The 27,034-nt window shown below is 55.8% G+C and overlaps 1 protein-coding gene across 19 annotated transcripts in view; it reads left to right on the forward strand.

Annotated features, from left to right (window-relative positions):
* NCOR2 (nuclear receptor corepressor 2) overlaps window positions 1-27,034 on the forward strand; it is a 237,351-nt gene that overhangs the window by 135,847 nt on the left and 74,470 nt on the right. For 17 of the 19 annotated variants that reach the window (XM_059876314.1, XM_059876327.1, XM_059876329.1 and 14 more), the window contains 6 exons: window positions 145-238; window positions 3,332-3,510; window positions 6,966-7,020; window positions 9,410-9,508; window positions 23,268-23,410; window positions 25,203-25,375. In XM_059876314.1, coding sequence (XP_059732297.1) covers window positions 145-238; window positions 3,332-3,510; window positions 6,966-7,020; window positions 9,410-9,508; window positions 23,268-23,410; window positions 25,203-25,375 — 743 coding nt within the window. The remainder of the gene's footprint in view (window positions 1-144; window positions 239-3,331; window positions 3,511-6,965; window positions 7,021-9,409; window positions 9,509-23,267; window positions 23,411-25,202; window positions 25,376-27,034) is intronic. The other 2 variants (XM_059876320.1, XM_059876322.1) reach the window with 2 other exon arrangements.

A 27,034-nucleotide genomic window follows, 5' to 3' on the forward strand; every position in this document is an offset into this window, starting at 1 on the left:
GACTTGGGGCCATCCGTGTGGGTGTGGGAGGCCTGGCTCCTCCCCACTGCCCACACGCCGCCTCTGGGGAAGTTGTGGGCTTGGGGCTGTGCCGCTGTGCCGGCTGCGAGGGGCCGGTCCTGAGTGTGTGCCTTCGATCTCCAGTAGGGTGGGTCAGCGGGGCAGCGGGCTCTCCATGTCGGCCGCCCGCAGCGAGCACGAGGTGTCCGAGATCATCGATGGCCTCTCGGAGCAGGAGGTAAGTCCTTGACCCCGACCTCGGCTCCACCCGCTGTGTGCCCTGTCCAGGGAGAGGGTCTGGCAGGAAACAGAATTCACCTGGGTGGTTGAGATCAAGGGGCTTGGTACTGAATGTGGGGCGGAACCAAGGAGGGATCTGGAGGCCCCAGGGGTGTAGCCATTGGGTGTCCCCGGGCCTGCAGGCCGAGCGGGCAGAAAGGCCTTCCCGGGGCCATGCAGGAGGGGCCACCTGGCAGGACGTAGCCAGGAAGGGTCACAGCCAGGGACCCCGTCATGATGCCACGGCCGAGTAAGTATCCTGGCCTCTCACCCCTCCCCCACTCCCTGTCTACTTTCAGTGCTTCCCATTGGCTGAACCCGACCAGAAGCCAGAGGGCACAGGAGCCTGAGGGTGGTGGTTTGTAGGTCAGCCTCCCAGTTGTCCAGAACCAGGGTCTGAAGGGGGTTTCCCAGCTCACCAGCTGTTCACCAAGCCGGGGACCTTCTATCTAGAGTTCCCAGATGACCTTCTATCAGCCAGGTGACCCTGGCTCTGGTCACTGGAGCCCAGAGGTGGCCAGGGAGCAGAGAGAGGAGGCATTTGCTCCTGTACCAGCCCTGCCCCCTCCCAGGTCTTACAAGCATCTCATGTGTCAGTTCCCCATCCCCCCCTCCATGTTCCCAACATCACAGTGGAAAGGAGGGGGCCTCGCAAAAGGAGGGGAACACATTCTTCCTCCCCCGGGCCTTGTGTCCAGGGAGAGCTTTTGTCCAGCTGGGAGGTATTAACAACTCCAGATCAGTGCAGTCACTGCTCATGAGCTGCATGTGGCTGTTTAAATGGAAATGACCAGAAACGAAATAAAATTAAAAACTCAGTTCCTCCAGCGTCACCAGTCGCATTGCAAGTGCTCAGAAGCTGCGTGTGGTTGGTGGCCCTGTGCTGCACAGAGCAGGCCATAAACACCTGCATCGCTGCAGAACATTCTATTGGGTGGTGCTGCCCTAGGTCACTGAGTCTCATATGGGACAGACTGAGGAGTCCTGGGGAGGGGACATCCAGCTTGAATTGTGATTTCCCAGGCCCACACCCCCAGCAGTTCTGATTTAGCCAGTCTGGGGTGGCAGAACTCAGAAATCTGCATTTTCACCAGGCTGTTCATGCAAGTTTGACATAGGTAGTTCAGACTATCTGGCTATTTAAAAAACAGCTTTCATTTTATTTTTATAAATTTAATTTAAAAAAAAATTTTTTTTTCTTGTCCTCGCCTGGCGACATGAGAGATCTTAAATCCCCAACCAGGGATCGAACCTCTGCCCCCTGCACTGGAAGGAGGAGTCTTAACCACTGGACTGCCAGGGAAAAGTGTGAAAGCCAAACTGTCGGTTGCCCAGTCATGTCCAGGTCTTTATGACCCCATGGACTATAGCCTGCCGGGCTCCTCTGTCCATGGGATTCTTCAGGCAAGAATACTGGAGTGGGTTGCCATGCCCTCCTCCAGGGGATCTTCCAGACCCAGAGGTTGAACGTGGGTCTCCTGCATTGCAGGCAGATTCTTTACCATCTGAGCTACTAGGGAAGCCGAAGTCCAAACCTTTGTCTTAAAACCTCACATGGTGTGGCCCTGTTTTGAACACCCTCTAGTCTGCAGAAAGCAGAACTCTGAACGCCTTTGTCCACACCTGTGGGTTTGCTCCGGCTCCTGTCCCGCCAATGGTGGCCAAGTACACAACCCACACTGGCATGTGGAAGCAGGAAGAGGGTGACCCTTTCCTGCAGGCTCCCTGCTTGATGCAGGGTGCATGGCATCTCAGCTGATTCAGTGTTCCAGCACCACCCCCATCCCAGAAGACCACTTCCCCAGCTCCTGGCCACATGAGAATGCAGCCACCAGGGTCCCTGGGGAGGTTGAGGGGACAGTGTTTAAGGGTGATGGTCAGAAAGGGAATTCAGGGCAGCAACTGTTCACCCAGTCCAGGCTGACCTGAGGTTCCCTGGGAGGGTGGTGAGGAGGGGGCTGGGCAGGAAAAGAGATGCTCACAATTTCGGGGGAGCTTGCAGTAGTCAGGGTGCGAGCCCACTGTGGGTGGAACCATGGAATAGGGTGGGGATTCCCGCGAAGAGGAACCCAGCTTGGATCTGCCAGGACTGTGTGTCTCATGCAGGCGAGGGACACAGGGAGGTGATGGTATTGGAGGGCTACTCAAGTGCCGGGGAGGCTCAGGCCTCCCTGGGAGTCCTCTTCTCAGCCAAGGTCAGGGCTGTGCCCCCACTGCGCTCCCCTGCTTCTGTTGGGAATCCCCAGCACTGAATGGAGCGCTTAGTTGTGGGAGGCTAGGCAGCAGATCCTTTGAACCGGCTGACCTTGGCTGGGCCGGGGCCCTCGCCTGCCTCCGGAGATTGGTAATTAATCGCCAGTAATGGGCTGGCTGCAGAGATTTGGGGAAATGAGTCCAGCTGAGTGGCGGCTCTGAGCCTCTTAATAGCTGCCCCGATGCATTAGGAGTGAGGCCGCCCGACTCCTGCGGTGCACAGGGCTGGGCAGGCTTGGTCCCCAGTGGGCACGCTTGAAGGAGCGGAATCCGGGGCTGGAGGTGGACGGCTGGTGAGGAAATGGTTCTTCAGCCTCGCTGGGCCCTGCCAGAGCAAGGCAGCCCCTCGCCCCCCACCGCATGCCCTCTGAACCCGAGGTGGGGGTGGGCAGCCCCGTCCCTGAGCCAGCCAGGTTGCACATCTTCCCTGCAGTGTTTTATGGCACTTGCATTTCTAAAGGGAAGATTCATCACTCCCCTCTTACTGCAGATAAGGTGACTGCTGCTCTCTGTGTTGAATTTACAGCCCTGTCCACCATAAACCTGTCTGGGGCTGCCTTTAAATTCTCCCTTCCCCCTGCACGGGCCTGTTCTTATTTTTTAACCCATCATGCGCTTTCTCTCTGGTTTTGTGTTTTCCCATTCTGACTTGGAGCATCCCTACCCTCTGCTCATTCACTTGGGTTCCCCTGTGCTGGCAGGAGCAGCCTGTCCCCTCCCCGGCCCGGTCCCCAGCTCCTTGTCCTCTTGCATTTTCCGACCAGGGTGGTGCCCTCCATTATCTCCATTTTCCTTCCAGAATCTGGAGAAGCAGATGCGTCAGCTGGCTGTAATCCCGCCCATGCTGTATGATGCCGACCAGCAGCGGATCAAGTTCATCAACATGAATGGGCTCATGGATGATCCCATGAAGGTGTACAAAGACCGCCAGGTCATGAACATGTGGAGTGAGCAGGAGAAGGAGACCTTCCGGGAGAAGTGAGTCCCCTGTTGGTGGGGTGGAGGGGGGCCTGGCCAAGGCCACCCTCCCCTATCCTGGGAAGCCTGTCTTCTTGAGGTTTGCCCTGGCTTCCCAGGGCTGTGACGACAAGTGACCACCAACTGTGTGGCTCACAACAGCTGGAATGTATTCTCCCACAGTTCTGGAGGCCAGCAGTCTAAGATCAAGGTGTGGGCAGGGTGGCTCCTTCTAGAGGCTCCGAGGGAGGATCCCTTCCAGCCTGGTTCCCAGTGGTGGCTGGAGATCTCTGTCACCCCTCTGCTTGCAGATGGCTCCCTCCATCTCAACTGTCTTCGCATGGTCTTGTTTCCCATGTGTCTCTCTGTGTCTTCTGCTTTTCCTATAAATTCACCAGTCACATTGGATTCAGGGCCCACCCTACTCTAGTATGACCTCATCTTAACTAATTATATCCACAAAGATCTCATTGCCAAATAAGGCTACATTCTGAGGTTCTGGGAGGACAAGATTTTTGGGGGGACACTATTCGGACCAGTACAGAGTGTCAGGGAAGCTTTATGTGAAATGAGTCAGTGTGTATTAGAAGAACAAGGCAGGAGGGCCTTCGAGGCTGGTCTGAAGGCATGGGCAAGGGCATGTGGCTGGCCGGTAACTGGTTTTCATTTTATCTGGAAAGTGACTATTGGTTGAGCACCTCCTTCATCACAGACACTAAACAGATGTCTTCTGGGGTTTGTGCATTTGTCCCGCTTATCCCCCATAACAGCGTTACCCATCTGCATTACACAGAGGAGGAAACAGAGGCTCAGAGAATTTAAGACACTTAACAAAGGTCACACAGCTTGCAAAGGGTGGAGGCAGGATTCAGAATCCCCCAGCTTCAGGTCAGGGGCTCAGCTGCAACTGAGAGGCTTGTCGGGGGAGAGGGAAGACGGAACCAGGGAGTAGGGAGCGCTTTGGGAAGCAGAGGCAGGATGTGGATGCTCAGAGGTGAAGCTGGGGCTTCTAAAATGGAAGAGCAGAATGACTGTTTTGGGGAGATGAGTGAAGGGCCAGATGGAGAAAGCCCTCCTTTCCCCCACTAGATTCAAAAGGTGTGTCCCAGGGAACCCCATCCTGAGCACATTGTACCTTCACAGGACTGAGGACCCCTGTGAAGCAAAAGGGTGGGAAACTGAGGGACAGGTGGAGACCTTAGTACTCTACCAGGAGGGCGTTGGGGGCTTAGCTGCTGGATGTTCACGCCCACCACCTCTTTCATCGCCAAGAGAGTTTCCTCAAAAGAGATGACCTGCGTGGGTCATTAACTTAACTTCTCCAGCCACCCACTGTGGTTCCAGGCCATAGGGACGGGGGCTGTCTCTGCCCTTTGCAGGGTCAAGTGACCCCAAAATGCCAAACTGGGCTCCCGAGATGGGGATGCTTCTGGGTCACGGGCAAGGCTGGGGTGCATCAGCCAGTGCAGTCACCAGGACTTGGAAATGCAGGAGAAGCGACTGAAGAGGCTCTTGGTATGGAAAGTATTGTGGTTTTTTGTTTTTTTTTTTAATGGCTTTTGATTATAGAAATTCTAAAACATACATAAAAATAGAGGGATAGTATGATGCCCCCTTGAGCACCTAACACAGATTCAGCAGTCTTCCACAGGAAAGAGGGCTGTGGGAGCAATTTCCACGTGTGTTCGGGGACTACTGCTCAGAGACAGGAAACCCAGGTACTTTGTGGCTCCTTTCTAGGTCTCATGCTCACAGATGTGCTTGCCCTGCCGTTGAATCAGTCCTCTGTATTAGGTGTTTTACACTTTAAGAACCAACTATGGGATGGTCATGGATTCCAAGAATGACTATTGCATTAGGTATTTAAATCCCCCTAACGTGTTTCCTATTTTTATTTATGCTTTTTTTTTTTTTTTAAGAGGTTTCTGGGGGTGCTTTGTTCCGACCCAATGATTGCATACTGTTAGTACAGTAACTGAAGAATGGGGGACCCAGGCTGGGCTGATGTGTGCTGAGACCCAATTTGGCAGCTTGTGTCTTTCAGGGTCCTGGGTGATCTCTCCTTTTCAGGGGAAGTTATAGCACTCAGGAGCTTTGAAAATCGTGTGTCAGTGGCGTAGAGCTCACTTAGTGGCCTTGTGATTTCGAACAGCCACTTCTCCTCCCTGAGCCTCAGTTTCCACATCTGTAAAATGGGTGTAGCCTCAGTGCCTCCTTGTCTGGCTGTTGAGGTGCCTCGTGTCAGAGTAAATTCTCAGGAAACATTCTCAGAGGATACAGGTGTAGGTTGGAGGGAGGTGGAACAGTTGACCTAAGGGAATCCTCTGAGTTTGCTTCTTGGTCTCCTGGGGGCCTCATCTCGGCTTGGGGAAACCCCGAGGAAAGGATATTTTTTGGGGGGTGGGGGAAGGAAGTGTCACAGGGGCGGGGAGAGAAAGGGAAGATTCTGTCTGTCTGGAAAATCAGGGCGTTAGGCCGCCTCCAGCTTTGCAAGCTGCCTGAGGCGGACTTGCAGGCCGGGAAGCCTGCCTGACTCGCGGCTTCCTCTGGGAAGACAGAAGAGGCTGTTCCGGATTCTCCAGTGTCTGGTTGGGGAGCCAGGGAGGGGCCGGCTGGCCTCCAGCCCAACCATCTGGAGGGCTGGGCAGGATGATCGCCAGCCCTGGCCCGGACTCCCTGGGGGTGGGGGTGGGGGACCCGGGGCCCCTGCCTCCCCAGCAGCCTCTTCCCTCCCCAGGGAGGCCGCGGGGTGGTGGTGTGTTGTGGGGGGGGGGGGCGCAGCCAAGGCCCCGCCCAGCATCCCCGGGGCCCCAGCAGCCGTGACCCACATCTCCACCCCCGCCGTCCGCCTGCTCCTGTGGCCCTGACATTTCAGCCTGGCCCAGCTCTTTCCCAGTAATTCTCTCGGCTTCGCAGGAAGCCAGTTGGTGGGGCGCCAGTTCCCGCCACCCCTCCAACTTCGGTCCCTTCTTGCCTCCTCCTGGGCTTGCTTGCCTCCTGCCCGCCTCCCTGCGGGCACTCGGAGCCTCTGCTCCCATCTCTCCCGGGGAGGCCCGGCAGCTTCGAGATTCTGCGCCGTGACCTCACCCGTGGGGGCCCCGTGTGGGCCAGGCGAGGCCCAGCTTCCCAGGCCCAGCCGGAGATAGAAACAAAAGCAGATTTTTAAAAGGGGGGGAACCCCACCACAGGGCTGCATGTAATGTCCTCATTTTTCCTGGAACCCGCCTCTAGCAGGACAAACAAATGTATTTTCAAAGGCGCTAAAACCAGTGACTCACTCCAAGGAACGCCCTCTCTTACCCCTCGGTCCCGCCCGCCGCGGCCCTTCCCACACCCCCCTGGGCTTAATTGCTCCGAGTGGGGCGGCGCCCGTCCAGCCGGGCCCGCGGAGATGGCAGGCGCCCGGGAGCTCGGCGGCCGCCCAGCCGGGCAGCCCCCCTCGGCCTGGTCTCAGGCCCGCCCTTCTCTCCCCGCAGATTCATGCAGCACCCCAAGAACTTCGGTCTGATCGCATCATTCCTGGAGAGGAAGGTGAGTCTGCCCAGGAGTGCAGCGCCGCCCGCCCCTCCCCGTTCCCCTCTGGCGTCCACTCCTGCGGGTAGCCGCTTGGGCTGCTGGTGAAGGACCCTCCCTCCCCACCCACGAGGCCTCTGCCTGCCGGCCCCTTGCTCTCCTTGCTGTGTCTGACAGCGCTTCCCTCCTGCCTCCCTCCTGGGAGCAGCCACAGGCCCCGCCCCAGCCTCCCGGGCCCTCGGGGGCGGAGCTCCAGGCTGGGAAACCCCAGGAGAGCTGTGTGCACCAGCTCCTCCTCCGACGTGGCAGCGAGCATCCTGGCAGATTGGGCCTGGGTTCTAGAAGCTGTGCTGTGCCTGGCATCCTAATTAAGGCTTTATGGGCAAGAGTGCTGGTCTTCCAGGGCGCTGGATGGAATGACCTTTCTAGGTCCCTCTGATGGTCACTCTATGCTGACACACCTTATGCCAAGCGACGCGTGTGGCTGGCAAAGTCCTCATTCCCTTTGGATAAAACTTGATGGAGAACTGACACTGGAGCTCCACAGGGGCGGTGCCCTTCTCTGCTCCAGCTCCCTATTGGCAGGTGGACACAGAACGTCCTAGGGAATGGTAACGCCCCCTTTTGTGCACCCACGAGGCTGGGCTGGACATGGCCCTAGGTCAGAGTCTGCCATTGGACCCCAGCATCATCGGGGTGGAGCCAGACAAGCTTCCTGAAAAGGTTTACTTTCTGGAGCTGCTTGTCTGGGTGTTTAAAGCAGCATTTCCCCGAATCTTGTTTCTCAGTGTGGGGGTGTCTGCCCACCCCTAGCTTTGCAGATACCCTGCTAGTGGAGGCCTCACGCTTTCTAATTTTGGGAGGGCAGTTGGAGCAGGATCCAGGCGGGTGTTTTAAAGGGTAACAGTTGTTCCCAGCATCTGCCCTTAATGAACTGATACCCATAGAAGGAGGGAGATGGAGCAGCGTGGGGAAGCGAAATCTCTCCTGGCCTGAAAAACCAGTGCAGAGAAGCAAGCCCATAAATAGCCTCTCCCCTGAGTTAGTGACAGCTTCTTACTAGGGGTGTGGACAATGCAGGAGACTCTAGGTTGGGGCTCCCCGGAGATTCAAGCAGGGATTTCAGACATTGGTAATTGAGCAGCGCTGTTTGAATGAGGAAATCAGAGGTCTCTGTGCTGGAGAATAAACTTTATGGTGTTCTTTGACTAAGAGGCAGCCCAAGCTGAGACTCAGATAGAGCTTCCAGAAGGGTCTAAGCTGGAGCCACCTGCTGTGCCTCTGGGGACTGGTGTGCCCTGACGGTGAGTGAGGCCAATAGCAGGGTGGGAGCCCAGTGGATTGGCCAGCTCGTGCCCACCCACAGGGGCAACTAAGGCTTAGGGCCAGCCCATTGGTTGTCCGACGCAGGCAGGCACTCTCGTGAATTGTTCAAGGGGAAGTCAGACACCCACATCCCCCAGTGTGCAGATACTGGCATCTGATTATAAAATGTTATTCTGAACTACTTTGCGGGTTGTGCGTGTGGTCAGGTTTAGCCTGGGAGCCACCTCTGTTCACAGTCCGTTCCAGGGAGTGGATGAGGACGCAGGGGTTTGAGGCCCAGCCCACCTCTGCACCCAGCAGCCCTCATGGATTGCCCCTCAGAGGCCAGTTCCTGGCTTGGCATCAGCTCCGGGCATCACAGAAACAGTTTACATCATGTCAGTAATGGCTGCCGGCAAAAGCGAGCTGTCACCTGGAGTGGGCCCAGGCCGTGGCATCATCGCGTTCTGTCCTCCAGTTGCTCTCTGTGGGTGACGCCCTCTTACTGGTCTCATTTGGACAAGGAGGAGGTGGTGGGGTTCAGAGAGAACCAGCCACTTACTCAGCACGCGGAGGTGTCAGGTCCACATGGAAAAGACCACAACAGAGAAAAGAAACATCCCAAGAGATGAAGAGCCGCATGGGGACATTAGTCAGGCTGGATGCACGAAGCTTGGAAGAGGTTACTCAGGGCCCCAAGTATTAGGGAGAAGGAAACTGGCGTGAGAGGAAGGAGACTGCAGGGGAGCTGGAGGCCTTGTTCCCGAGTGGATGGCCTGTGACGGCTTTATCGTCACTGCTGCTAACAGTAGCAGCACCCACCATACGGAGAGGTCACACATTTGCAGTGCATGCTCTGTGGTCCTAAGTCCTTTACACGTAAGTATATTAACTTACTTGGTCTTCATGACAAACTTGTGAAGTGTATGCGATAGTACTCCCATGACACAGGTGAGAAAACCAAAGCCCAGAGAGGTTCAGTAAACTAGCCAGGGTCACCCAGCCAGCGTGTGGAGGAAGTGGGATTTGAACCCAGGGTTCCTGCTCCAACTGTACACACTGCACACTCCTCAGAAGTCTTTTCTCTCTCTCTATCCTGCAGACAGTGGCTGAGTGTGTCCTCTATTACTACCTGACCAAGAAGAATGAGAACTATAAGAGCCTGGTGAGGCGGAGCTACCGGCGCCGCGGCAAAAGCCAGGTGAGAAGGGGGCAGGGCGGGCTTCTGGATGGGTTCCCAGCATGCTCTGCGGCTGACTCCCAGCATGCTTGGCAGCTGGCAGGCCTGACTGCCGCTTGCAGTGATGTTTCCACATGTTTCTCAGCAGTGGGTCCCTCATTTGGGGTCCTCTCAGTGGCAGCTGGGAGACCCTCTCTGGGGGTATTTGTCGTACCCCAACAGTAGGGAAGAGAGCTGGGAGAAATGGCCATTTCCATCTTTAGCCTGGAAAATTCTAGAACAGTTGACTTGGTGACCCATAGGCTCTGGGGTGAATAGGGTCACATTCCCAGACCAAGGCCTGGGCTTCCGGGATAACTTGGACTGGCTCACAAACTTAACATTTAAAAATTTTTAATAGTTTTTGGTGTAATGTATTTTTGAAGGAAAAGAGTAGCCAGTACTTGAAATTGCCATATTTCAAACATCACTGTATATGACTGAGGGATGATTTAAGTTAGAGTAGGACTTAGCAAACTGAGGCTCTTGGGTGAGTCAGGCCAGCCACTTGTTTTGTGAATAAAGTTTTATTGACACAGGGCCACACACACCTGTTGAGGAATTACCATGGCAGCTTTTCTGTTAAAACAGCAGAGTTGAATAGTCATGACAAACCGCAAAGCTTGACATATTCACCATCTGGTCCTTTGTAGAAAAAGTCTGCTGACCACTGAGTTAGAGGAAAAGGCTATTCATTTAACAAAAAATTAGTAAATATGTTAAAGATGATGGGGGTCAGTGGCACACATTTTTAAGGGGGCTCATGAGTGTTTGGCTTCGGGGAGACAGAGGAACGGGGAAGGATTAGTCTTACTTTTGGGCTAATGAGAATCAGCCCTGAGCCGATGCTGGGAGTACTGAGGTTGAGGGCAGGAGGGAATGCTGGGAGATAGTAGGGTGGACTTGTGCTGCAGGCAGGGGGTTGTAGGCGGGACCCTGCAGAAGGCGCTGGACACTGCTGCTACATGCTGGACTGGAACTAGTTGAGGCATATCCTTCTCTGGGGCCTCTGGCCTGGGAGATCGGACAAGGGAAAGGGACGAAGGTCAGAATTAGCAGGACGGAAGAGCAAGACTCAAAGGTTCTGGTAGGTGAGTGCTCACTGACATTGGCATTTTTCCTTTCCGAGGCCAGCAGGGACAGGACCCTGAGGGTGTCAAGTCCAGCCATCTCCCATGGGGTTCCAGTGTCCACTGTGAAGCAGCTACTCTGTGATCAAGGCCACAGCCTTTGAGGGGTTGGTTTACACATGCCCTGTCTCCTTTCTTGCGTTCTGGAAATTGTGCTTCAGGACTGTGAGTCCATTCCCCTGTTGGCTAAGCCACGTGTAATTAGGGAAGCAAGTCTGTTGGCAGGGGGCAATAGACAACCCCTTACTGCATCCTGAACATCAGGCCAAAATGATTGAGACAGAGTATTGGTTGTTGTGGGCCCAGTCGTTGAAGGGTGGCTGTGATTGGTTTGAGGATAGGGTTTTCTTCTAGGTTTAGCACGGCCACAATTGGCCAGCCTGCTCACCCATCTTACAGATGCGTAAAACTGAGGTGTACTAGCTTGGAGTGAGTCAGTTCTAAAGACCTAGCTGCCACATGTTAGAAATTGAAGTGTGTTTAGGAACTTTTCTAGACTGAGAGGCAAGAACTCAAATAAATGCCAGGCAGAGAGCCTAACTATGCTGGCATAAAAGGCAGTAGGGCATGGCGTGGACTGTGGCTAAACAAAGGGGGAAAATCAGGCCTCTAGATTGATTTTAAAAACATCGGCAGGTATTTTTTGAGCATCTCTTGTGTACCAGAACCCCTGCTCCCCTACCTTTGTAGGGACCTTGTGGATGGGCTCATGAGGCCCTTTCTTGTGGCTGGGCTGGGTGCTCAGGAGAGGAAAGTGTTCCGAGTCAGATGGAGAGAGACAGGGCCATTCTCCTCACCTTATGCTAAAAACCACATTTGCATGGAGGGAGGCAAAGAAAGACTGTGTGTTGGCGTCACCTTAGGGAGGGGGTATCTCCAGAGGAGTCCTGGGGGGTGGGGGGCTGTCAGTGCCTGACGCCCCTGGTCCTGGCTGCCATGCTTTTCATTATGCCTTGCTTGCTGACTCATCTGTCCACTGGACGCTCGTGTGCTGACAATGGCGGCTCCATGCCCAGTCATCTAGACCGGGTGTACAGGGGTGGTTCCAAGTCAGCGTGCCAGTGGTCTGCCTGAGGCTCCATCGAGTAAGGGGTGCCAAAGATGAGGCTGAGGAGCAGCCCCCCTGGAGGACGAGGATAGAGGTGAGGGTGACCTGGGCAGAGGGAACAGCAGGTACAAGAGCACCAGGGCACGAGAGAGTGCACAGCACCCTGAGAGTCTTAGGAGAAGGAGTCTGAGTACCTTCCAGGGTCTTAAATGAATGAAGAGATGGAGAATCCATGGGAGACAATAGGGAATGGTGAGGCCTGGGGTTAACTAGCTAGCTTGTACCTCATCAGCTCCAGCTGACTACTTGGCCCCGTATTGTCAGATCTGATTTTTTAAAAATTTTATCTAATTTATCTTTTTAAAATGGTATTTATTTGTTAATTATTGGTTGGGATGAGTTTTTCATTGCTGCCCTTGGGCCTTCTCTAGTTGCAGTAAGCGGGGGCTACTGTCTGGTTGCAGTGCGAGGACTTACCACTGCGGTGGCTTCTCTTGTCGCAGAGCACAGGCTGTAGAGCGTGTGGGCCCAGTACTTGTGGTGCACAGCACACGGTTGTTGCCCCCTAGCATGTGGAATCTTCCAGAGCCAGGAATCATACCCATATTCCCTGCGTTGGCAGGAGGATTCTTAACCACTGGACCACCAGGGAAGTCCAGATCTGATTTTTTTTTTTTTTTTTTTAATAATGATGACCTGGAGATCTGGAATTACGTGAAACTGCCTGATTTTTATTCTTAGGTCATGTATGAAACAATGACAACAATATGCTGTATAGGCCAGACAGCTCATCTTTGCTCTTGAAATCTGTTCTCAGCCCACAGGACCTGTGGGCTAGAGTGTGATAAGGCTCAGGGAGGAGGTACAGAGAGTATGTGTGACTTGTGACAGAGGCCAGGATCAGGGCACTGGGGGCCCTGGAGTGCTTTATGGCTATAGAAGAAATGTTTGCTTCCTCTTTTCATCTGAGTCGTTCTGGGTCAGCTGTGGCTGTGATGCTGGGGTCATGGGGCTTCTTTGGTGAGGTTTTACCCTCTGCCCAAGCTGATGTGTCAGGCTGGGGCTCCCAGGGTGGAACAGGGATGCAGAAAGAGAGAAGAAGGCAGGGCAGGAGGCCTCCATCTCCTTTGGGGCTTTCCCCTCCCTCTGATCAGTGGGGACTGCAAGGAGGCGTGGTGTGGTCCCGGCCTCGCCGGGGACAGAGATTTACACACAAACCCCGGAAGGGCTCCTGTGCCAGGCAGATCCATCGCCCTCACCACCATCCGCCAGCCCTGTTCATAAATACGGGATAAATGGGTCACCCCAGGTGTTGACTTTGTGGTCATAACTCATCTCTTGGCCCCGTGACAGCGAAATAAAAGGCAGACACAGGCCCCGCAGCCCCTCTTCTTAATTCAAGATGCACTTACTGGAGTGAATCTGAGCTGCTTTCTCTCTCCATGATTTTATAAAACCTGTGATCCTGCTGATAAATCTCTCAGGAGGTGGGTGGAGGTGCCCCAGCCTGGCATGGATTGTGGGCAGGTATATCTGTTTGGGCGCTTACGTGTGGATGGATGGATGGATGCCCGTGGTGGTCGACCCCCGTGGGTTAATACTGTGAGCAGATGGAGGGGGGCGGTGAGGAGTGGTAAGGCAGGCAGAGACCCTCTGCTCTGTACAGCCGGAAGTGGCAGCTGGGAATGAGCCTGGAGGGTGATTCACTGTGGGCTAGGGAGCAGTCACCGTCTGCCAGAGGCACAGCAGGTGCTCAGGTGACAGCTCGGCTGTCCCATCCTTGTGTCTGACCAACACTTGGCCCACTCCAGTAGCTCAGAACTTTGGGACAGGCTGTGGTCCTGGTGTGTTTCCTGTGGCTCTGGCCACGCCATAGCTAAGGACGGCCACTAGGGGCCGCTCAACTTGTCCGCCCACAGATGCCCCTCAGGGCCCTCTTGCTTCCATTTCTCCAAAGTCCACCCTCGTCGCCCACCTGCACTGAGGTGCTGGATGTATGACACTGTGTGGTCACCCGGCTTCCCTGGTGGCTCATGGTAAAGAATCCACCTGCCAATGCAGAAGATGTGGGTTTGATCCCTGGGTCAGGAAGATCCCCTGGAGAAGGGAATGGCAACCCACTCCAGTATTCTTGCCTGGAGAATCCCATGGACAGAAGATTCTCTGGTGGGCTAACACCTTCCCAGGTTCCCCAGGTGGGCAGAGAGGGCCAGGCCTTAGCCCAGAGGCCATAAAGGCTGAGTGCGCTCTTGGCAGCTGGGGCAGCAAGCTTCTTCTAGGAAGGGGCCTGGTCATTACATCCTGGGGACAAATCCCGCATGTCTGCATATTCCTGCCATGATGCTTAACCACAGAGCAGGCAGCAGGATGTCACCTCATGTGTTCAGGTGACACCCGCTCTGTGACACCCTCTCCACACCCAGTGCTGGGCCCCTGGTTCGTCATGGTGGTGGTTGCCATTCAAAAGCAGGGATGATTACAAAAGCACATATAAAATTCCTGGATGAAAAGCATTGTCTTTTCAAAACAGATGTCTCTGGGCTCAGACCCTCGATGACCCGAGAACGCAAGGCCGCTCTGACGTCCACTGCAAGGCTGCCTGGCCCTGCAGTGGCTGGAAGCAGGGACACCTGTTGGCCATTTGGAATATCAGAGAAGGTGTCATCCTGGGGACTTCCCTGGCGGTCCAGTGGTTAAGACGTCATGCTTCCGATGCAGGGGGCCGGATTTGATCCCCGGCTGGGGAACTGGATCCTACATGCTGCACAGCGCAGCCAAAAAAAAAAAAACAGCGAGAGAGGGTGCCATCCACTTGCCAGAAGCTTTCCCCTATCCTGACAGAGGGAGATTCAGGAATTCCAACCCTTTCACACCCATCCCCTGCCAACCCCACACACCTGAGCTTTGGCAAGGAACCCTCACCCCCTGGACCCCAGTCCCCAAGATCTAGCCATGAGTGGCCAGTGAGCTTGTGGCCAGGGCCCCCGCGTCCTCTCCTTGAGGTGAGTCACCAGCCAAGGCGGGGACCAGCTCGGAGCACCAGTGACGGCACTGTGGTTTATAGTTCATGATTCATGGACAGAGGGGCTACATTATCCCAGCTAAATGCAGTGCTGGAGCCCAGGAATGCTGTGGTCAGAAGTCTCTCCCTGACTTAACTGTGTGAACTGTCGGGGAACCGGGGTTGAGACCAGTGGCCCAGCTCTGCAGGGGGGACTCCTGGCAATGGCGGGGTATGCCACGGAGGTGCGGCCACCCCGCTTTGACCCCTCAGGGCCACGTGGGCAGCTGGGAGCTGGGCTGGTTGTGGTCTCCTCAAGGCCACATGGTCTGTCTTTTCTTCCCTCGTAGACGGGCACAGGGACAGGGCACCCAGCCTTCCGCTCCTGGGAGCTGAAAGAGCACGTCTGGGGAATAGGGCGCCACTTCCTTCCTCCTCTCTCTGGCCTGCAGCCCTGTTCCCCCATCTCTCCTCTCTCTCTGTGTCTGTCTCTCCCCCACACCTGCCCCTTCCCCTGTATCCCTCATCTTCCTTCAGCCTCCTTCCCTTCCCTCACCTCCTCACCCAGGTCCCTGCCGGGGGACAGGTGACCTTGTTCCCAGTTGCTCTGCTCTGCACTCCAGAGACTCCCGCGCCGTGGGCAACTTGCACGGGGGACAGCGTGACCGGAAGGCGTTCCAGGGCAGGGCCAGCCAAGCGGCCGTCCCCAGAGGGAGGGGGCGGCCACCACGCAGTTGGTGCTGGTTCCCAGACCCTGGCTGCCCGGCCCCCACCCCCCACCGCGCCCCGGGCAGATGATATCACTGGATGGCTCAGCCTGGTAAAGTCTGGAGGGGACGTGTGGCCTGCCAGTCGCGGCCACATTGCCTCCAGGTTGGGCTGTGCTGCTCCCTGCCTGCTGGGTGAGCGTGAGGGGGCCGGTCCCAGACCGCCACCCTGGCTGGGCCTCCAGCTTGGGGGTCAGTCTGACTCTCCCGGGCCGCCCAAGCCTGCAGGAGGTGGCCACTTCCGCTCTGCTGGGGGCAGGCTGGGCTGGATGGGATCATGTCCAGGTTTAGGGCTCCAGCAAGCAGATGTCCCTGATCCCCTGCCCAGTTTTGTGGGCAGAGACCTATGGACAGCTTGTCCAGGCCCACGGTCTCCCAGATACATCCCCGCCCGGGGCACATGGTTCCCAGGAAGGCGGCTGGAGGGGCCAGGCCCCAGGGACCCGACAAGCTGGGCTGCCGTTTGGGGAACAGAGACACTGCCTTCTCACTAGCCGTGACACAGTGGCAGGGCAGACCCAGCTCCCTCTCTGCACTGTCTGAGGCAGGCCATACCAAAGAGACAGGAAGATGTGGCAAATGTGAGCAGGGATCAGTCCAACCTCCCGGCGGGTGAGAGAGGTAGGGGCTGACAGACCTCACATCTGGGCATTTTAAGCTCGGCTGCCAAGAATCAGGAAAGAGTTATCAGCAGAGCAGCATTCGTGTGGGCCTGTGCCAGCTCGGGTCACCACAGGAGGGGTCCCCGTCGGGGGGATGGGGGGAGACAGTGGCCAAGCTCCAGTCCGTTTTGTCCTGCCTTCACAGTGTCACCATTCTAAGTGATGCCATGGTGAACGAAACAAACCAGGTCCCCAGAGCTGTCACGCCCCCCAGGGGGGATCGACGGTGCATGAGTAAATTACATGGTTATCTGAGGGGGTGGCCAGGGGTACAGGCGGTGAGCCGGGGTCAGGAGGCAGCTGACATAGGAGAGAAGGCAGCTTTGAGGGAGAGAATCCTGAAGGTTTCTCAGAGGAGCTATCCTTCGGGCTCAGACCTGAGCAATAAGAGGAACTGGTCAGGCAGAGTAGGAGGGGGAGTCTCCCAGGCAGAGGGCACCCTGAGTGCAAAGGCCCTGAGGCAGGAGGCAGGAACCAGTGTGACATCGTCCAGGAGGGGTGTGTGTGCAGGGGAGGAGCTACATCACCCGGCCTTGAGGTGTGGACCACTGATTTTATCCCAAGTGGCTAGACAAGATTGATTGACAGTTAAAGCAGAGGCTTGGCCGCCTTAAGCAGGCTTCTCCTCGCAGGCAGAACAGACGTGACGGGTGTGGGTGTTGGATGTTGCTCTGGTTACGCGAATGCATCGGTGTGCGGTGGAATGCTTGTGAGTGTCTGACAACCAGCTTTCAGGGCACAAAGCCCCGATTGTAGCGCGCGCTGATTGCCGTGGTGGAAATACTCCTACCCCGCTGATTCCAGGCCACCAGCTGAATGTAGAGTTGGAAAGGGGCGTGCCTGACACCTGGTGGGACGCGATCCCTCCCACTCGCACCGTGTAGGTACAGCTGCATACGAGAGCACAGACCACAGCCAGTGCAGTCAAGTAATGAGAAAGGGGTGCATTTTTGAGTACTTACTACCTTTGTTTTTACTATAATTTCTTTCATTATAAAGTTACGTGTTTCCACTTTTAAGAATGGCTGTTTCTAACAGCTAACCTGCAAAATTCCTGGAAACTGAAGTCTGCACTTGTGAGCTGGTACAAGCCGGCCCAGCACACCTGTATCTGTGTGTCTTAGAAAGGTCAACAAGGCATCCCCGGCCTGAGTTTTATTTCCAGGAAGACACACGGACTAGATAAGAAGGGTGGGGGCCGAATGTCAGGGAGGGCCTGCCAGCCACAGAAAACTGTTGGGTCTTGGTCCTGACCCCTGACCTCACTCCTCCCACCAAGCCTTGGACTCGTAGGATGTCCCTTCACTCTGCAAGAGAGGGACTCTCAAGGGCAGACCCCTCCCAGATTTGCTCACTGGCACATAGTTCATGCTCAGCAGAGTGTTTACCGAATGAATGAGTGAGATTTTGCTGCAGTCCGTGTTGCTGGGTGTTGGGAAATTCTCGTCAGGTTTTGGGAGGACCTGCCATCTGAGAACTAAATCTCACCAACTCCTCCTTGGACGGTCGCTCCCGCCTCTTCACTGAACTCTCCTCTCATTCCTCAAACTGACAGACACTCCTCCCTTGACGAGCTGCTGCATCAGCCGCAACATGGGGTGGAACACGGCATTCCCTCCCCGCCTCCACTTTCTGAAAAAGGCCTCAGTGGCTGTCCGCTGTCATCAGGGCACCTCCTGTATTTCCTTTTCTTTTTCTTCTTTTTAAAATGTTTGTTTATTTCTATTTCACTGCGTCGGGTCTTACTTGCAGCACGCGGGATCTTCACGGTGTCGTGCGGGTTCAGTAGTTGAGGAACGCAGGCTCTCTAGTTGTGGCACGCAGGCGTATTTACTCCAGGGCATGTGAGATCTTAGTTCTCCAACCAGGGATTGAAACCTCGTCCCCTGCATTGCAAGGCGAATTCTTAACCACTGGACCACCAGGGAAGTAACCGCCTTCCATATTTCTGAGCCAGGGTGTTAAAGCTGGCCAGGCTCTGCCGCCACGTCCAGTATACCGTTCGGTAAGGACAGTGGGCGTTTTCTCAGCCTGCTTTTGCTCAAGTGGGCCCCCTCCCTGAAACATCTCTCACCTTTCTTTACCAAAAGCCTTTGGAGGCTCAGCTCAGAGGCCTCCTCCCTCCTCCCTGTTCATCAGGGTAAATCGCTGTTGCCTCTGCAAGGTGCTGGACCTTTTAAAAATTTTCTTAACATTGTAGCTTCCACGCGTCCTGTCTTTGTCAACTTCGTTCCTTGACTTTGTCAACTGAAGTGCTAGCTCTGTAATGTTGGGGATGGTATTTTCTATAATTTGGTATTCCTCATGGGGGCTCACAGTGTATTTGTGGAGGGAATAAACAAGGGGAATAGGCACACTTTGGCTTAAATGGGAGCGAGAGGAGCCTGTGATTCCCCCAGTCCAGGGTGAGAGGCTGAGCACTTGTCTGTGGGACCTTGCCAGGAAAATGCTGTGTGACCTTTGGCGAGCTACTTCACCTCTCTGTGTCTTTGTGTGCTTGTCTGTAAAACAGACTGTTGGGAGGCTGTTATTAACGACAGGTATGAACTAAAGAGAAGGCCTCGTCCCATGTTCGTTGTGCTTTGTCAGTATTTGTTGTTTTTATTCATAATGTTTTCTGTACTGCTTCCGGTCTGGGGCTTTAGCATAGCGCAGGCTCAGTGACGGGCTGCTTGTCCAGCACTCAGCGCTCGGTGAGCAGGGCTCTCTCAGGGATTTGAACTGAGGACTCTGGCTACCCCTAGATCTGGTCAGGTATTCTGCAGAGCTGTGCTGTGGTTTGGGAGGTGGCGTTCACGTCCAAGCACTGGGCACGAAGCCCGTTGTCAGCATGACCGGTGGTGTGTCTGGAAAGCACAGGTAGATCTCACCGTGGGCTCCAGAATCGTTTGAGATGGTGGAGTCTGGCTTCCGGTTCTTTTCCCGGATCCACAGGCATCACCAGCTGCTAGTGGCCAGGGTCCTGGGTGTGTTTTGTGAAACAAGGACCACCCCCCGACCCTGCCCCAGAAGCCTGGTTCCTCAGAGTGTGGTCCGGGAACCAGCAGCATTGGGGGATGGGGTGGTCCCTGGGAGCTACTTAGAAATGCAGACTCTCAGGCCTGCTCTAGGCATGCTGAGTGAGGATCTGCGTTTTTCCAGTATCCCCACTGTGCATTTCTGCTTGAACAGTGCTTGTCAGGGACAGGCGGTGGTCAAACTATGGCTCGCAGGCCAAATCTGGCCCCCTACCTGCTTTTGTAAATAAAATTTTATTGGCACATAGCCACGCTTACTTGTGTACATTTTGGCTGCTTTCACACTATAAACGGCAGAGTCAGTAGTTGCGAAAGAGACGGATGGACCGATGCCCTAAAGTGTTTACCATCTGGCTCTTACAGAAAAAGTTTGCTGATCGTCAAACCTAGCTGCCTATTGGAATAACCTGGGAATTTAAACATGCTGATGCCAGACTGTCACCCTGAGGTCCTGATATGACTGGTATGGGTGGGGTCTGGGCATCGGGACTTCCCAGAGCTCCCCAGGTGACCTGAGTGTGCAGCTGTGAGAACAGTGGCTCTAAATTGCCCGTGAAACCCAGCAAGTGCAGTTTCGATCAATGATGGGCCTAAGATTAGAAGCGAAGCTCTAGTAGGTGTGAATCGTCCCAGAGTTAGCTGTCACCATGTTTGCTGTCCTCGAAGGCTATCAGGGACTGAGCTAGTTGACAGGGACCTGGGATTTGGGGCCTCCTTCTGGCTCCATCAATCTCCCGGATCGAGTGGACACCAGCCTGCTGACCTCCTACGTGTCCCAGGCAGCTGGTCACTATTGTGCCTGACGGTCCCTCCCAGTGGAAGCCAGGTTTCAGGCCGGGACTGACCTGGGATTTCTCTCTTTCATCCCCTCCACTCACATCACTCAGCTTGGGGTACAGGGACACCTCCTCAGAGGAAGATGGAGTTCAGGCCCCAGGAAACCGGGAGCCCATCCATGGGGCTCTGTGCCCTGGCTCCAGAGTGACCCTGAAGTCACTTCTCCCGGAGGATGGGATGTGGGAGTCACCCACCCCTGCCCTGGGGGGCTTGATAAGAGTGTCAAGCTGGAGGCCACGGGATCTGGCACTGGGATTGCACACCTGGGTGGGAGGCAGCAGGAATAATGACCAGGTTCTGGTGCGGATCAGGATTTCAGAGCTTCCCTCTGAGACTGGCAGGATTGGGGAAGTCAGGGGCGGGGTGGCGTGCTGGAGATGATGGGAGAGGGGCTTGGTTGTGCCTGGGGTCAACTCAGCCTCTGGGTTTGAATCCTGCCATTGCTGTTGCCCAGCTTTGTCAGTCACCCTCACTGTGCCTTAGCGTCGTCTTCTGTAAAATGGGAGTGTGATGGGGGTTGGTAAAGGAGATGAGGAAGTGCATAAAACATGTGCCAGGTACGGGGCACTGGGAGCTATTTTTATTATTAATGCTGTGATGTTGATGGTTATACAGGGGAATGGGTGGTTATGGGCTGGCCCAGGCCCAGGTAGGGGCTCGAGGAATCTTGCAAGAGGGACAAGGTAGCCTTGATGAAAAGGGACAAGGATGCCCATAGACGCCCCACTTGAGCCCATGATGCCAACCAGAGTGTAGAGTCAGGTGAAACCCTCAGAGGGGCTTTGGGGATGACAGGATCAGGCCTGCTCCCCATCTCTGAGAGCCCCCCCTTTTCCCTCCCTCTGAGACGGTGAGGCTGTGCCTGTCTGAACCTCAGTTGCCTCTTGCAGAATGGGAGCAGTGGTCCCTGTCCTTTCCCGACAGAGGTAGGCTAGGGCGGTAGATGAAAGAGTATTTGCAAGGCGTTCGGCATGGTCTGGTCCAGGGAAGGAGTGGCCACAGTGGACGAACCCCAGGTCACCATTACTGTTGGTTTTTCATCTTCTTTATCCTCAGGACTTCAGAGGGGCCAGGAACTGATCAATAGACCGTGCACAGCACAGTGTTGGGCAGGTAGTGAGCTCTCGGAAAGTGCTGGCCTCTTCCTCAGTGGGGCTTTTGGAGGATGTGGGGAGGGCTGAGTCAGGAGGGCCCTGGGCAGGAGGGTGCAGGCGCAGACTTCCTGGGAGCAGCCCCAGTCAGTCGTGCTGTGTTAGTGCAGGGCTGGGGTCTGCGGCACGCTGCTGCCTGGGTCAGCAATTCGGAAGCTGCCTCTGCTGGCCGTGCTGGGGGCAGATAGTGGCCTGCTTTGTGGCCCAAGGGTGAGATTCCTGGGGGAGCTGAAGACACTGCCCCCAGCCTATACCCAGGGAACAATGACAGGTGCTCCTGGAGTCAACCACTGGGAGGGACAGCAGATAAAGCTTCGGAGTGAAGCTGCAGCCCAGTTGGGCATTCTTGGCACAAAGTCCAGCGATGATGTTTCAGGAGACATCAAGCCCCCTGAGGTTGGAAAGCCCCAGCCCTGCCCTTCCGGGCCCTGGGTGTCAGGTTCCTGAGTGTACAGAAGCCGGGCAGGTCTCACAGGTGAAGACAGCAGCCATGCCGAGCAGCCCACGGGGCAAGGGTCCCTCCCCAGTTGGCCATGCCATCTCCCCTCACTCTGGATCCTGGTCCCTGCTGCCCCGCCTTCCATCTTCCCTAGTGGTTGGAAGTTTAGTGTTTCAGGGTTTGGGGTGGTGGTGAGGGACAGTTCAAAGACATTGGGCCACCCACTGGGAATTGACAGCGACGTAGCAGGGGGCGGAGGGAGGCTCTTCTGCCCCCTTGCCCCTCCTCTTAGAGATCAGAGGGAGGTTCTTGGGGAAGGGGGCAGACCTGAGCCAGGAGCTTCCTGGGTTCACACTGCTGCAGTCTCAGAAAGCCCACGGTTCCCATGAATACCCAGACCCCCGCTCTGTACAGATTGCCTGTAGCTGACCCCTGTGCTCAGCCGTATTATGAATCATAAATTAAAGCTACAGAGGAGGGCGGGGGGATTGGGGGAGGTGGCCAAGGCAGCCTGTGCTGGGGATGGGCATGTGTTCCTGGTGTGCAGGAAAGATGGGGAGAAAGGGAGCCCCCTGCCCTATGCCCTCACCTTCTCCATCTGCTTGGGTTTCTTTCTCCTTGGTTTAAATGTTGGTGTGACCACTCCCCTCAGCACACATTGAAAGGCTTTGCATTTCGTTTTTTTTTTTTATTTCATTGACTCATGGGGATGGAAAGATGGTCTGCTTTGGCAGCTGCCCGCATGGAGCACTTTGGGGGTGGCTAAGAGAATCAGTGTGTGGCTTAAAAGAAATCAGGCAGGACAGAAAGGAAGTCGGGTGGCGGTGTGGGGAGGCGCTCGCCCGCCCTCCCTGTCTTGCCGAGGGCAGGGTCAGCAGCCTGGCTGACTGGGGCAGGTTGGCCAGCTCCGGCTCACTCACTCGGGAAGAAGATGAAAGGAACAGGCCTGCGGGAAGGGGGCTGGTTTTGTTGTGAGCCCCTTTGATCTCTCCTGTCCAGCGGCCTGCTCTCTTCCTCTTCAAGGGCTGACTGACTGGAGAGGAAGACCAGGCCTGCGGCAGCAAAAGCAGGCCCTCGTCATAGCAGCAGCCATCCTGGAATGGGCCTGGGGACAGCCCTTCCATCTACCCATTTTACAGACGTGGAGACTGAGGCCTGGAGAGCTGGCCTGAGCTTTTGTCTGGGGCAGTCAGGCAGGCAGGCAGGCAGGGGCCTCAGGCTATGACCCAGTTTTCCCTGTGTTCACCCTGCTCTTGCCTGAAGCTGACTAGGGCCCCACCCTCATGCCTTGGGGTTCCCACCACGCTTAAATACTGGTGCCAGATGCCAACTCTGTAAGCATTCTCTCGTTTCAGCCTGCCTATGCCTGGCTGAGGGGTAGGCATGCTTTCAAAGGGAAGAATCGGAGCACAGAGAGCTTAAGACTCTCATCCAAGGTCACGCAGTCACAAAGTGCCAGAGGCCAGGCGTCTGACACGAACACTTTCTATACCTTGCCCTTTGACTCCTGCCTCCCAGTGCCCCAGATTGTGGGGCTTTCTGCCCAGCTCACAGTGCAGGTGTTGGAGAAAGGGGCTCCCCTGGACTCCCCATCCCCTCCAGCTCTTTCAGTCCAGGTGCAGAGCCTCGCCTGCCTGACTGTGTCCCTCTCTCCCCCACCGCCCCCTGCCCTCCCCTGGGGCCTGGCAGCAGCAGCAGCAGCAGCAGCAGCAGCAGCAGCAGCAGATGCCCCGTAGCAGCCAGGAGGAGAAAGATGAGAAGGAGAAGGAGAAGGAGGTGGAGAAGGAGGAGGAGAAGCCCGACGTGGAGAATGACAAGGAGGAACTGATCAAGTAAGGCCAGCCCGGCCGCCCTGCCGGGGGCCCGGCCGCAACCCCCAGGTGGCAGGCGGGCGGGCAGGCAGGCGAGCAGGGGGGCCGTGGTCGATACTCAGCCTGCAGGCCACCCGCCCTCCGTAAAGGTGTGTGAGCATTTGCCATCTATCTACAGCAGATCTCCTGCTGAGAAGGGAAGCGCTTTTTCCTTTGCCGGTCCCCTGGCAGCACACACCCACCTCCTCCCCCCTTCCGGAAGCCTGCTCCTCTCTCTTCCCTCCGCCTGCCCGCCCTTTCTCTTGAAGCCTCTGGAGACCTTAGAGACTGATGGCTCATTTGAGCTCTACTCCTGAGCTAATAAATCCAGGCAATGACTTTGGAACTCTTTGCCTCGCCCCCCCTCCGCCACCTCCCCGTCTTCTCCCCTTTCCTCAGCTGAGTCTCCTGAGAGCTGAGAGAGGGAGGGGGGAGATCTGAGAGGACGAGGTACACACAGGCGGCAGCCCTCACCTTTAGAATTATCGCTGTCAGTGTGAGTTCTTGCAGATCAAGGCACAGCCTCGCCTCGGGGCCCCTGACGGCCTCCCGTGCCTGCCAGGGGTGGAGCACCGCCAGCTGGAGATTCACTCCGAGCAAGGGGTGAAGGGGGGGTGGGCACAGCTCAGCGCCAGGTACCTGGAGCGGGCTCAGGAATGTGGCTTCTGAGAACATCTGGCTTCGTTACCCCCTGTCTCCCAGACGCTCCTGCGAGGGCCTTCAAGAAGATGAATGGAAGGCGGTGGTGATAAATCTGAGCGGCCCTGCAGTAAACTCCCCTGAGTCGGTTTCTGAGAAAAGTCCCAGCCCCAGCTATTGAGGTCACATGCTCCCCACACACCTGACTCGGCCCGCATCAGGCCGGCGGAATACTCTCCTCTCGCGTTTTCTGCAAGACCCAGCGGCCCATGATAACACAGAAGGCAAAGTTAGCATTGTTTGCAGGGAGACATCTCCTCTTTGGGGAGTAAAGTGGCCTGGAGGGTGTACCAGCCTGCACCCCTATGCATTTAATCCAGTAATCTTGCAAACGGATAGCAGAGAGCATCTCTAGCTGATGTATAAAATGGGCTTGCAGGGCTTCCCTGGTGGCTCAGTGGTAAAGAATCCACCTGCCAATGCAGGAGACACAGGTTCGATCCCTCGTCTGGGCAGATCCCACATGCCTTGGAGTAACTAAGCCCGTGTGCTACAGCTACTGAGCCTACGAGCCTAGAGCCCGGGAGCCACAACTCCTGGAAGTCCATGTGCCCTAGAGCCGGCGCTCTACAGCAGTAGAAGCCACTGCAATGAGAAGCCTGATCACCACAACTAGAGAGTAACCCCCACTCTCCACAACTAGAGAAAAGCCCTTGGAGAAATGAAGACCTACCTATCCCGGCCAAATAAATAATTAAAAAAATGGGTTTGCAGATAGCCACCAGCCCATACCCACATTGGATGAATAAAATAAGCCAATCAGTTACCTACCAGCCCACATCCCTATTGGAGAATAAAGCAGATGACAGCTACCAGCTCTCACCTCCCTTTTGATAAATAAGATGGCATTGCAGACCTCTACCAGCCTCATTCCCTCAATCTGGTGAATAAAGGAGCCTTGCAGACTGCTACCGCGTCACCCCGAGCTTTCCCCCCTTTTTCCACTGCCATGGACTAGTAGAAAATCGCTGGCAGCCAGCTCTCATCTTGCTAAAGAAAAGCAGGTATCTTAAAACTGCCGTTTAGGTTCCTGGCCCAGGTGAAACCATCCCTGTCTCCCCTCTCTGGCCTTTAGGGAGAAGACGGATGACACATCTGGGGAAGACAATGATGAAAAGGAGGCAGTGACCTCCAAAGGCCGAAAAACCGCCAACAGCCAGGGGAGACGCAAAGGCCGCATCACCCGCTCGATGGCCAACGAGGCCAACAGTGAGGAGGCTGTCACCCCACAGCAGAGCGCTGAGCTGGGTGAGTCTTGGGCTGGGGAAGGGGCGCTGACCCCCAGCGGGCTCAGAATCCCCACATTGGTTGCAAACTTGCTATTTGACCTGCGGTGAGTTCCTTGACCTCTCTGTACCCTGCTGGCTTCATCAGCACCAGGGTTGTGAGTAATGCCTGTAACTGTGGGGTTGAGCATTTCAGTGACTTTGTGTGTAGGAAGAGCCTAGAACAGTGCCTGGGGCGGGTTCGCTGGCCTTCAGCTGTGATCCTTCCAGAGCTGGAGAATTCACCTACAAATCCAGAGCACCAGTTTGGTTTTGTTTTTCAATCAGAAGATCTGCCCTCGGGTCTTCCCAAGGCTTTCACTGCCGTGGGCCCGGGTTCAATTGCTGGTTGGGGAACTAGGATCCCACAAGCCACACAGCATGGCCAAAAAACCCACCCCTTTTCAAGAGGGCCTGAGTGCTGCTGTCCCTTCCAGCCCTGGGAGGCATCTGGGTTTGTACCATCACCTCTGTGGGCCTCAGTTTCTCCTGCTCAACAGATGCCCACCCCTAGGTGCTCTGAACCTAAGGTGGGCGAAAAAAGAATTGCATAGCAATTCCCAAGTTTGGCCACAGGGGGGCAGCCGGTGTGTGCTTGTCTATACCATTTTGGCTGTTTGGAGCCTGCCCTCTTGTGTCTGCGGGAACTTCCACCCGAGGCCTGAGTGCTCAGGCTGAGGCCCCAACCACCTGGATGTCTTCCTAGGGTGGGAGTTGATGGAAGGGATGGTTTCTGTCTCACAGATGCCCTCCTTGTCCACACCTGAGGTTTGTGCCAGGCTTCTCTCCCTTCTCCCTGCGAGAGATCGTTTGTACCCATTTCATAGATGGGCTATTTGAGCCTGAGAGAAGGGACATTGCCTCCGTGAAGTCATGGAGTCAGTTGGGATTGAAACCCAGCCCACTGGCCACAAATACCATTCGGCTCCTGTAAGCTCTTGCTGGCTGCCCCTTGGTGCCGGCGTGCCCGGAGGCACAGGGCAGGAGGGCTCTTTTCAGTAGGGTGTTGGTGCACCTGACCTCTAGGGTCGTTCTTCTGGACCTCAAGCTAATGTTGAGGCTGGGCAGTGGGGTGGAAAACACGAGCCTGGTCCCTCTGACGGGCTCCCCATCCCAGGCTCGGCTTCCAGAGCCTCCCTCTGGGGGTCCTGTAGGCAGGGGGAGGGGAAGTTGGCCATGGCAGCAGGGAGCTGGGGAAGCTGCCCAGACTTTCCCCCAGGGGTCAGCAGCCTTTACCGAGTACATACTCTGTGCCTGGTGGTGTTCCAGGCACCAAGTCCATGAAGCTGACGTCCCTCATGCTCACCCCTCTCACGACGTCTCAAGCGACTTTCAGGGAAGGACCAGGGCTCACGCGTAGGGGATCTCGGAGGAGAGGCTCGGAAATAGCCACGGCAGACCCTTCCTTGGCCAGCTTCCCGAGGGCAGCTGCCTTACTTCTCAAGAACATGAGCTGCCTCCTCCATGTGCTCTACAGGTCGGAACAGGGTCTAATAATCACCCTGTAGAACAGGGTCCCCCAGCGGGGGACAGGGGGCCACCTCTGGGTGCATTTTGGATTGTCACAGCTGGAGTCGGGGCTCCTGGCCCCTGCGGGGTAGAAGCCAGAGCTGCTGCTCAAGCCCCTGCAACACCCGGGGCA

The sequence above is a fragment of the Bos taurus genome, chromosome 17 (assembly GCF_002263795.3).
Source record: "Bos taurus isolate L1 Dominette 01449 registration number 42190680 breed Hereford chromosome 17, ARS-UCD2.0, whole genome shotgun sequence".
NCBI classification, from domain to species: Eukaryota; Metazoa; Chordata; class Mammalia; order Artiodactyla; family Bovidae; genus Bos; species Bos taurus.